The sequence below is a fragment of the Thunnus albacares genome, chromosome 5, assembly GCF_914725855.1.
Source record: "Thunnus albacares chromosome 5, fThuAlb1.1, whole genome shotgun sequence".
NCBI classification, from domain to species: Eukaryota; Metazoa; Chordata; class Actinopteri; order Scombriformes; family Scombridae; genus Thunnus; species Thunnus albacares.
In genome coordinates, this window is record NC_058110.1 from 2,690,421 (window position 1) to 2,702,206 (window position 11,786).

The following is an 11,786-nucleotide window of genomic DNA, read 5'->3' on the forward strand; positions in this document are numbered from 1 at the left end:
GTAAGGTCTTAAATTCTGTACCAGTAGTATTTAAGGGACTGGTTAAGTGCCAACCTTTCAGACAAAGAAAAGATAGCTAGGTGGTATCTTTGTCTCCAGAACTATGATGCATTATACTTCTGATTGTATTATTTGATTACACTATTTCATAACCTGACAATGCTCTCTTTGTGTGTTTATTGAGTGATCAGCAATTTCCCCATTACACTCACTCTGAGCTGATGTAGAGAGAAAGTTTACTTATCAAGCTGTTCATTGTCCTCTGATGTGAGAGTGAACAAGACAATGAAACAAGTGCAGAGTAGATTGTGATAAGTGTTTGTGTTTATTAACCTTTATTTTGTACCCAGAGGTGATTACCAGGAGACAGTGTATCTCTTGAGCCACTATTGACCTTTTTTTTAATCTCTTGCTGTCATAACTTCTGCCAGACATCACTGTAAAATAAAACGACAGACACTCTTTATACAAATATAACTTTTAATCTGTACCGAGATGAACTAACGACGCTCAAACACAGCATCTCTTACACTGTTAGACATCATACAGGAATTTTGTCATTAACTTAACATGAACATGTTGTCAAAGTTCATTCAACTTCAAATTTCTAGTTTTCATTTTCTGGGCAGTTCAGAACTTACAAAGATGAGTTTTTCTAAATAAAGTCTTCTGACTTGAACTGATGAGTGTGATGATTGTTTTTAACCCTTTCATTCTCTTCATATTCTGACTCATTTTCACAATTCATGAGAAAACGTTGAACTAATGATTCAACTTAATTTAAGGCAGAACGGCAAATGAAGACTAACACTTCTACTGTCATACTTTTGAAGAAGAGACATGATGAAACACTAACATGTGGGACAAGGACTCTGTGATTAGATGTGTGTGAGCTGTGACCCGTTTCTCTAAAGAATCCAGAGTGACACACTGATCCAGTCTGACCATTATCACCTCTGACAGAACAAGGTGAGTGACAGGGACGAACAAAACAGTCTGAACACAGGATTAGATTTGTTACATAATAATTGAACAAAATCTCCCATGAAAAAAACAAACTGGAAGTTAATAAAAATAATCTTAAATGGGAAAAGTAAAATACCAGAGATGCTTATTTAAGAGTTTATCTGAAGTATTTGTCACTACTGAGCTCTCTTTTTTCAGTTAGGTCTTGATTATTAGCGTTCAGTCAATATGTGTTACCGCTATAATTAATCAAGCAAAAAGCTGTGTGTAGTTGAATGAATATAAAGTCCCCTTCCACTCAAAAATGTCTTTCTACTTGTTCCGTCACTGTGATGTTCTTCTTCTTCGTATGCAAAACTACTGTCAGTCAGTCGTCTTTATCAGTAACAGGGAAACATCTCTGGAAGGTCCAACAACACAAATAAAAACACAAACTGATCTGAAAACGTTTAATGAAAAGATGAAAAACTGGCTGAAACTAAACCAAACCTGCGATCATTGATCTATGATCAATAATCATGTCCATGTGCACACACACACACACATAGATAGAGGAACAGATACATACAGATAAACATGCACTGATATAGATTATGTATGTACACGGACACATACACCTATAAATATTATGCACATAAATACATCATTGGCATGAATTAGGGAACATGTGCACACATATACAACACATGTACATTGATTGTTATGTGATGTAAAATACTGTTATTTATTATGAGCTTTATTTAATTCATGTATTTCTGCTGGTGATTTGTTATGACTGTTTTAAGTAGAAAAGTTTAACCAGGGACGAGCGTCGCAAATTAGCCTCGGCTAGAAATCCACCATGCGACACATCTGGATCTGTACATGAACGATTCTTCTGCTCAAAATGATTATTAATTAATTATTCTGTCGGTTTCTGTTCAGTTCAGCTGAATTCTCTAATAGTGGCCTAATAGTCAAGACTACATGTTATATCAGCTGCTGTCACTTATAAATATCACAACACTAACTGTGTGTGTCTCCTTGTTGTCCCCCGTGTGCTCTGAAACAGATGGAGCGTCCTTCTACATATTAGAAACGCCAAAGCTTAGTTCTTTTAAAAGTAGACTCAACACATTTCTTTTTACTGTTTTATTTAACTAAGTTGAGCAACTGTCTGTTCCTGTTTTTAGCTGAATATATATGCTGCTCCTGTTTTACCTGTATTGCGCACTTTAATCAACATGTAGTCATTCATGTTTGTTTTCATGTAGGATGATATGTATGTTCATATTTTATGTTATTATACATGTTAATATGTGGTCTCTTCCTGTACCACTGAAACACATACAAAGGAACAATAATCCATAACATCAGCTGCATGTAAATGAATTTGAGTATAATTGGCATCTTTGTTGTAAACATTTTACCTTCATGTGAGCTTCTATGTGTGAGCTTCTATTGGCATCACAGATTGTTTAGGAATACTTCCATGTATCTGTATTGCAGCCTTTGGTCAGTATTATAGTAAACTAATCCCATTCAAAAAATCCTGGACCAAAGCCAAATGTGTGGAGGACATAACGTCCTCGTTCTGAGCAAAAATGTATCTAAAAGTTGATCTGAAGGTTGATATGAAGTTTCAGGAGTCTGAGTTAATCAAACTGTATAACTTCCATTCTTAAAAAAAAAATGTCTTGACAGTGTTTTCCTGTTGATCTGCAGTGAAAGGATCGTAAGAAAAAGTCAATTTGCACAAAAAAAAAAAACCAAAACAAACAAACAAAAAAAAACAACTTTGAAAGACGTCTACTTGATTCGACTCATCTGGACGACTGAAAGTTTATCTGAAGCTTCAAATACATTTCTGCACAGGAGGACTGTGGATTTTGCCTCCGTTCACTTACACTGTAAGTGCTTTATGAAGGCATCAACGGTTGGGATGATTGAAGAAAAAATAAAAACAATGTTTGGGCACCTGACTGTTGTTTTAGGACAGACTTGAAAAAATGGTGAACATCTCTTTTAATGATGCAAAATGTGATTCACTCTCAACTTGTTTCAAAGCGACAGACATTTATATCCCTATTTGACTATTGCTACTTCAATATGAGAAGCATCTACTGTAAAATGTATTCATTAAGGGGTTAAAAGAGCTCCTGACCCTACATGAAGGCACATGGCCACAGATTTCACTAAAGTGATTCTTTCCTTTGTTCTTTGAGAAAGTGGACATGTTACTTTAGTCCTGAGTCTAAACTATTGGAACAAACGCTGTAGTCTTCCTGATGTCAATGTTGCAACACAAGATATTCAGTCAGTCCTTTGTGCAACAGCATTCGGGCCATTTACGAGCTGACATTCACAGATCCACAGATCAGGAGGTGCAGGCTGCTACCTGTGCAGATAACCTCTGATACCTGCGTTACAGACTGGGAGTGGAGCGAACCAGACGAGGGCAGTATCAGAAGAGGCTATGGTATTGCATTATGGGAAGTGTAGGATCCAGTGTTTTTGGAGCTTAACTCATATTAGAGACTAAATATGTAAGACTCATGTAAATATACACCACTAAAGCACTGTAAATGAGCTGATGAGGGCCTGAAGGTTTGTCCTGCTCTGTTATCTAATCTTAACGTCTATAAGACCTTCTTTATTCCACTTGTGTTGCATATTACTTCAATGTATTCAAACTACTAAAAATCACAAAACATTTCAACTATACATATTTAATTATACATTTAATCAAACATTATACAACATGTGGAAATGATAAACAGTGAGGATTTGTCACAGTGCCACACAAGCTCGGGTTTTTCCAAACTTAAAAGACGGTTCACAATTTTTCAAGTGTCTTAAAAACAGTCAGAAGCCCGAATGAACATTGAAACAGGTTTGTCTTGCTGTAATCATCCTCCTGTTCATACCGACCACTAGATCCCTTCATAATGTGAGTGATGGAGCCTCCTGTGTAAAAATGCATTTAAAAGTTTATCTGGAGCTAATATGAAGCTTCAGATAAACTTATAAATACATTGTGGTTGTTGCTCCCTTTACATACATTGAAAACACATTTGAAGGATCTTTGAACAGCCAGTATGAACAGGAGGAAAACGTCTTTCACTGTTCATGTGGGCACCTGACTGTTTTAAAGACACTTGAAAAATTGTGAACCTTTCCTTTAAAACTGAAATTGGCATGTTAATAAAGTAATAATAAATTGCTACTATAAGTTGGTTTGGTCAGAATTTCATATAAAAAAAATGAGCACAACAGACAAAGTACAGACAAGAACAGAAGAGGTACAGTATGATACAAAGCGAGGCTCACAATGCGAAGCGGTCACTAAAGTTGGGTGACTTGGGGACAGTGAGAGGAGTCTCACTCTTCTTCAGAGCTACAGGTTTGTAGTGTCTGATGGGCTGAGCCTTGTGAACCTGCAGAGGGAGGTTAAGAGAATCCACATCAGACAGACTGATAGTGTCGCTAGTTACAATATTGTGATACATTATGATCCCATTTAGAGTAAGAGAGCAGAGGCTGTTACGCAGACTGGAGGAGCTGGGAATCTGCTGCCCATCTTATGGTTTGTGGACGACCTGCTCTGCCTCCTGAGTCACAGCCGTCCTGATCTTAACCTCAATGAGACTTCCTGATTAAACGAACATTTCTAAAATATTAGCGAGTACCTGTTCTTGTCGCAGTCTGGTGATCTCCTCCTTCGCCCACTGCTCCTGCTCTCGTCTCTTCTCCTCCTCCATGAGCGCCCTGTGTGCCTCCCTCTCGCTGGCCAGCTGCTTACTCTCCTCCCACTCCCGGGCCCGCCGCTCTGTCGCCAGCTCAAAGGACTCTACGGCTGTGTGAGAATGAACGACAACGCTGTGACAAACGGTAGTGAACTTCAAACAGCAGGGCCGTGAATTACGACGCTGGAGAAGACGTCAGCCTCAGAGATGAAAGCTGAAGTGTTTGATGGTCTCTGTAGACCGTGTGTATGTCGTTATGTTGCTCTATTAGCTGAAAACAGTTCACAACAAACGCACCGTTTCCTTTTATTTCAGTAGGATTTGATTTTCTGAAAATTTTCTGAGTCTTGAAGTCAGAAAGTTTGGAGAGATGGACTAACAGTAACAGTGTCGATGGTCTTACCGACTGCAGCCCTGTGCTCCTTCTTGGGCTGGAAAGGCTCTTTGTGTGTGACCAGGTTCGGTCTGGCTTTGAACGTCGCTGCTTCCTCCTGTAATTTCTGCTCCTCTTTCACCTGCAGGGCGAAGAGGTCATGTTTGAATTTCTGGAGGTAAAAAAAAGACAATTATTGCTTTTCATAGATTGAGTGGCAGACTGTATCGTACCATCAGCTCCTGGCGGCTGGTCTTTGTGGCTCCGCGTTGATCTGTCAGCAGTGTGAAGGGTTTCGGCTTGGTGGGCTCCAGCTTCTTCTTCTCGGGGAGAGCCACGGTGTCGAAGCACGGGAGCTGCTGAGCCTTGAACTCTGGCACCTGGAAAGGTTTTTACAGAAAAACGGGTATATTAGTTGTAACTATTAACTAGTCATTTATCCCGAGGCGTAAGGACACAGGTTGGGGGGGGGGGGGGGGGGGGTGTGTGTGACTACCTCTACATTTTGATTCTCCTCCAGCTTCTTCTCTTTCAGCACCCTCCTCTCTCGCTCCCTCTCCTCGAAGGAGAAAGGACAGACCTCCACCACGTGTTTCTGAGGCAGCCGAGGTTGGAAGGGAAGGCCGAAGTGAGGGACTTGGGAGGCCTTGACCGGTGAGGGTTGTTTCACCTGACGAGACAAAACAATTAAAACGAAGCAACATTAGGTTCAAGTAGATGGTGACGGCTGTGATGGAAAGCTCGAGTTACTTAAAGCTGAAGAAAAAAAAAAAGTCAGTTGAGCAGCTTCGAATTCAAGACTTACTTCCTCAACCTTCTCTACACGGACTCTGTTCTTGAGGGCGAAAGCTGGAGACTCTGGCACGGTCGGCAGCAGAACCTTCTTCTCTGGTACTCCCTGTTGACAGGAGGAAGTCTTAAAGCTGCATTCACATATGGAAATGACCTTAAAAAGTGTCATTCTCTCAATTAAAAAACAACAAAGTGACAGTGTGAACCCTGAACTGTTGGCAGCATGATTTAAACTCACCACGACACCACCCATGATCTTCTTGGACAGCGGATTGGCCTTGAACTTTTTCCTGTGATTTAAACACAACGTCAGTAAAACAGCTCCTTTGATGTTCTGACAGTAAAGTGTTGGAAACACAACTCAACAAAACATAATACAGGTCTAGTCGTCTTTAGACATTTTAATGCAGAAACCATTTCCAGCCATATTTCTGTATTGTCATGATATAGATGACACATTTATAACATTCAATAAAAAAGTAGAGGAGATGATATTGAAATGGAATATCCAAATAATACAAAAGAAAGTAAAGAACCATACTTCTGAAGTTTGTCCACCTCTTCAGCTTCCAGTTCGTCGCTGCTCTTGGCGGTTTGGGCGCGGCTCCTCTGGCGGGTCATCAGGTGTGGGGAGTGAGGCTGGGTGAGTTTCAGGTGGTCGCCTCTCACTGGGCACGGCCCTGACAAACGTTTTATTAGAAAATATGTGATTGAGTTACATGTGACGCTTTAACAAAAAAAAAAAAAACAAGAAACTATGGCTGTAGTCAACCAGAGAAAGACTGAAACTGTAAATAATCTTCAACTGATTGATTAGTCACAAGGGCGTTGGCTGTTATGGGACAGAGTGAACTCAGCAGCCACACATTTCTCTGTTTAGCATCATCAGGTTATGCTAACTCATTGTTGCTAACTTTGGAGCTAACCCCCTTCACTATTCCAGCAGTTGGCGAAACAACAGACGTGACTTTTCTTGGTCTTGAGAAGCTGCAGCTTTTATTAACTGACACGCTGATAACTGACTGTTAACCTTTTCCTCTGCTCCTCTCGCATTCACCATCACTTTTCTGCCGCTCGCTCTTTCCCACCTGCTACACCAACATATTACGCACTGCCCTATTCCTTAACGGAGCTACGCTACCAGGAGTTTCCCAGGCTACAACACAGGGGTTGACTCACGTGTTGCTGTACAGAGGCTCCCAAATGCCATTGATTTTTGAATGAATGGATATTTGGTGTTATTTTTGGCATTAAAATATTTTTTTTGGCCTGGCGGGGGTTCTCCTTGTTATAATCATAGGAGAAACACTGATTCAGTAAACGTTCAGTGAACGCTCAGTAAACGTTGAGTACAGTTAGACCCAGCAGTCTCCATTAGGTTGGGAGAGTTTAAAGTTGTGAAAACAACAGGGGTGTTTTGAATACACCCCCGTTCTCACAGGTAGTTTGTTAGTCTGTCTCTCCCGCCGCAGGAAATAATGGATTAATCCTGGAAGGCTGCTGATGCAGCACTTTTCTCCTTATGGAAGTAACATGGAGATTACTCAACCAATGAGAATTTGGTCAGATAAGAACATATCGACCAACTAATCGACCAGGAGACTACAGCTCTACAAAAAACAATAAAAAACAAAAACAAACAAAAAACAGATGTTGCATTGAATGTTAAAGACTTAAACCACCCCCCCCCCCCCCCCAAAAAAAAAACATGACATCTCCTGCACACCTTTCTCCAGATTCTGGCGACTGGGCACATGGTAGCGGTCCGGGGTTCGTTTCTGGAACTGTTGTATTGCCTGAGCCATGGGCACGTAGGCTGCTCCCCGCTGTAGGAGACATAATGTTAATCAATACACAGCAAACACACCCACATTAGATCTAACAGACATTTAACCAGTGACACTTTCCAGGGGTTTCTCTAGGTTTCTGGAGGGCTGTGGTTGTAGTGGGGTGGGTTGTTGGGGGGTTGTGGGGGTTTCTCTTCAATTAAATCAGTTTTGAATAGAGAATCGATATTGTGAGATTATCAAAGCCGGTCTCCCCTGATCATTAGTGGTCAGAGTTCACGCCGTTCTATGAATGAACTACTTACACGAGCATGAGGAGCAGAGTCTGCTTCGTCGTGGCCTGCGCTGGTTGAAGAGGCCGCTCTAGCACGAGTGTCTGTGTTGAAGTGGAATTCTTCAGGCACAGTTGTTGACAGGGCCATCTTCTTCTGTGGTGGATCTGAAAGAACAGTGATTCAAACTTCCTTTCAACAAAAGACAATGTAAAATGGTACCTCATGCTAACAAACACTTTTAAAAAAAGGAGGTTGTCAGCAAGTGCATTTACTACTGACTGCAGCTCTACATGAAGACAGTAACATCTACTCACTGCCAGCCAGAGCAGCTTTGTAACTGGCTTCATTCCTCTTGCGACGCAGAGCCACTTCCTTCTGGAGGTTCCTGATGCGCTCCAGCTCGTGATCTTCAGAGCTGCCACACATCAAAATAATTATTGGTGAACAAAAGAAGTCATCATCCGCTTTTCCATCTTAACTTCTCATTGAAAGTAAAATATTCTAGTCATTTGGAGCTTTCTGCAAAAGTCTAGCAGGACTTGTTGCTGTAAAGAGCAGGAGAACATCTGGGGAGGATATGACAGGAGGTCATCTCACTTACTTTTTCTGCTTTTTGACTAGTGGTTGTGCTGGTGTGCCCGTTGCCCCTTTACGTTTTGAAACCCTAAAAGTAGATAAATCATCTGCAGGTGAGTATAAAGACAATCCACATAACGTAGAACCACACAAGCACGGACGAAACATCTCACATCACAATACTTTATCCAGCACCAGTAACTCAACGCTGTGTGTTATTTATATATTCAATAGACCAAGAAAAGACACAAAGTCTCATGAAGAGACAAGTAGAGAATAGTTGTTGTGGCCCTGATCAAAGACATATTTCTAAGGCAGTGTCACACCAGTATACGAGTAGCCATGACTGGGACTGTACCTGCGTGGTTGGGCAGGGGGTTGACCAGAGCTCCTCGTCTTTGGTCTGGCACCACCATTAGCAGAAGCTCCAGCACCCCAGCATGTGACTATGTTTGAAGATACTGATGTGGATGTGCTAGGATCTGAAATATCAAAAAAAAAAACAAAAAACAGTCCATATGAGTACACTGTGGCCCAATCCATAACCATCCCATCCTCTCGCCCTGTTCACTCCCCCCTCGCGGAGTGTAAGTGGACTGTGAAACCTTTAACTAGCGAGTCTGCATCAGCACAGGCTTACAATCATCCTAACAGGAAGTGCACATGCAACAGAACGGAGGAAACATACAAATGTAAGAGAAAACTTTACAGTCTACAACAAAATCTCAGAATGTGTTGTGTGAAAAGTCAGAATATCACTTAGTCCCTAAGTTAGCTGGACTTGTAGCGAACCCACAGACGCCTGTATGCAGCATAGCTTACATGAAACTAAATTAAAATTTTCCTTATATCTAATTCTCACAGTTTCGTCCTCTGCAAGCAGCTATCCTCTCGTAAACTGTGAAACAGTATAACAGCCATGCGTGCACAGCATCCATCTGTTGCCATGGTGATGGCTGCTTCCTTGTGTCCAGTAAAGTGGCAAGGGTGTCCCGTAATTTGGCTATCCGTTTACACCCTCCCCCTTCATTAGAAGTGCCCCCCCACAGCTGTGAGTGTGGAGTGGTAGTGGGTAGGGGCTGGTGTGGGATTGGGCCATTAACCAAGTATTGAGAACTAAAATGAATTACAAAACACTAAATCATACACACACACACACACACACACAGTTGTATGCAAAGGTTTGGGCAACCCTTGACAAACAACACATTATAGAAAGTGACAATGACAGTGTTTCCCTGCCAGTTACTGATCCAGGTCCAGCTTGATCCAACCAGGAAGCGCTCCACAACCATGGATGTACTTAGATTACATACACTTTATAAATGAGGGATCTTAAATGATGGGGTTGTGCTTAATATCCACATATCTTAGTCCAAGATCAAAATAAAAACTTGCTGAATTCAAATCGATCCATAGTGAGGGTGCACACTGGACAGGAGAAGAGAATAAGGGCATTTTTGCTGATATTTTCCAACTCATCTTGGCCATTTATCAACCGATATGATGACATGCCAATATTGTCGTACATCCCTACATGAGGGTGAAATCTGTTCAAATCCAGAGCACGAATTATTAAATTGAGAGCACAAATGACTAAATCAAGGGAATAAATGAGTTATTCTTTTCTCCATGGCCCCTCCCAGGCTGCTTTTCCAAACCCAATATTAAATCACCAAATACAGGAAATAACTAAATATCAGTCTGTGATTAGCTAGTGCCTTTAAGTATCCAACAGAAACACAGAGTGCATCTGAACTACTTATAATGCAAAGAAAACTAACCATCCTCCACAGTCTTGACTGGGGGGGGTTTGCTGGCAGCGGGCTCTTCATCGCACTCCACTGGCTTGACTGGTCTCAAAGGGGTGAAAAGGTCTTCTCCAGTGGTCTGTTGCTCTGCATGAAAGAGAGTCAAACAAGCAGATGTGGAATTTATCCTACATGTTGGTTGATTTGGGAGAAAACTCATTATCTCTGTGACCTGAATGTACGCCAATACATGAGGGGCACAAACTGGGGCGTTGGCATTTTATCTAGTTAGTTTTTTCCCCTTTGGTCACCATAAACTAACATCTTTAGCTTCGCCAAAGCAGTGTTTACTCATGAACTCATGTACTGTATGAATGTAGTATCTTTGTTATTTTGTCCACCTACGGCTGTATTATGTGTTCAAACAAAATTCATCATGATAAGTTACCATTTTATTGTTCATTTAGTTGTTAACGCTAAACTTAGCAGGGTTAGCCACATACAATAACAAGTCACGTTAGCTTTCAGTTGTTATGAGGATGCTGCAATGAAAACAAAGACATAGCAAATGCTTAATGTAATATAACGTTAGCTGAATCCACTAAAATGGAGACTTACCAAACCAGCTGTCGTCGCCGTCGGTGCCCTCCAGTTGTTTGAAGTCCACCACGTAGGACGGAGCATCGTACTCGTAACGGCCAGATGTTTCACTGGGACTGCCTTCCGCCATGTTCTCAACTCCTAGTAACTAACGATGAAATACAATACAAATGTGTGTGTAAGTTAACTAATATATATATATATATATATATATATATATATACACACACGGTATGGTTTCTTTGATAGACAAAACCTGACAATAACCTAAAAACAAACGAACTTGGAGAACACAGCTAACGTTAACATGTGAAATACATTTTGCCAAAAAACAAAAAGACAAAAGAGAAAGAAAGAAACGACGTAGCATAGCTAACTGTTACTGAACTGTCTTTCGGGCATTACTTTACTTCATGTGCGAGCTGCACGATAAGTTGATGTTTCTGAAGAAACAACAGGCTAAGTTATCCTTAGCCCGGTTAACGTTTAACCAACAGCCCCTTCATACGCACACAACTGTTTGAGTTCATCTATCAGCTCATTCGAGTTAACACTGATTGAATATTGTTACATCGCGTTGCTATCTAGTTTAGTTTACTTTAATATAATAAATCGTGAAGCAAATACAGATCTAACATAGTATTAATTAAATAAGATTAGTAACATCGCTTACCGCGTCCGCTCAGAGCTGTATACATGCAACTGCAGACGTTACGTCTGGTGTTTGAATTTCCTCCTTTTTGAATCGTCCAATGGCTGACGTCCTGTTCGTCAGCTCGCCGCTCATTGGCTCATACCAAGTCAACCTCGTCTTGCATGAACACAAATGTAGAAACAAATATTTATGTGGACATCTGTGCACATGGATTAAGAACTTTAATGTGAAACATTTTATTTTATGAAACTCCCGATATGGGTGTAAATACTTCAAAGGTTGAGTC

General features: G+C 40.9%; 1 protein-coding gene across 3 annotated transcripts; it reads right to left on the minus strand.

The window, feature by feature from the left end:
• Window positions 1–4,099: 4,099 nt before the first annotated feature.
• On the minus strand, window positions 4,100–11,650 carry tpx2 (TPX2 microtubule nucleation factor). Of its 3 annotated transcripts, XM_044350953.1 has the most exons (16): window positions 11,519–11,644; window positions 10,864–10,993; window positions 10,279–10,392; window positions 8,853–8,976; window positions 8,520–8,582; window positions 8,233–8,333; window positions 7,949–8,082; window positions 7,583–7,682; window positions 6,398–6,536; window positions 6,095–6,146; window positions 5,870–5,962; window positions 5,561–5,734; window positions 5,298–5,444; window positions 5,095–5,206; window positions 4,635–4,801; window positions 4,100–4,382 (listed from the first exon to the last, which is right to left on the minus strand). In XM_044350953.1, the coding sequence occupies exons 2-16, from the start codon at window positions 10,973–10,975 to the stop codon at window positions 4,272–4,274; spliced, it is 1,743 nt and encodes a 580-aa protein (XP_044206888.1). In that variant the 5' UTR covers window positions 10,976–10,993; window positions 11,519–11,644; the 3' UTR covers window positions 4,100–4,271. The 3 variants fall into 3 exon arrangements, with proteins under 3 accessions (XP_044206888.1, XP_044206886.1, XP_044206887.1); XM_044350951.1 differs by having other exon boundaries at window positions 5,870–6,146; window positions 11,519–11,650; XM_044350952.1 differs by lacking the exon at window positions 11,519–11,644 and adding an exon at window positions 11,256–11,275 and having other exon boundaries at window positions 5,870–6,146.
• Between the last annotated feature and the right edge of the window lie 136 nt (window positions 11,651–11,786).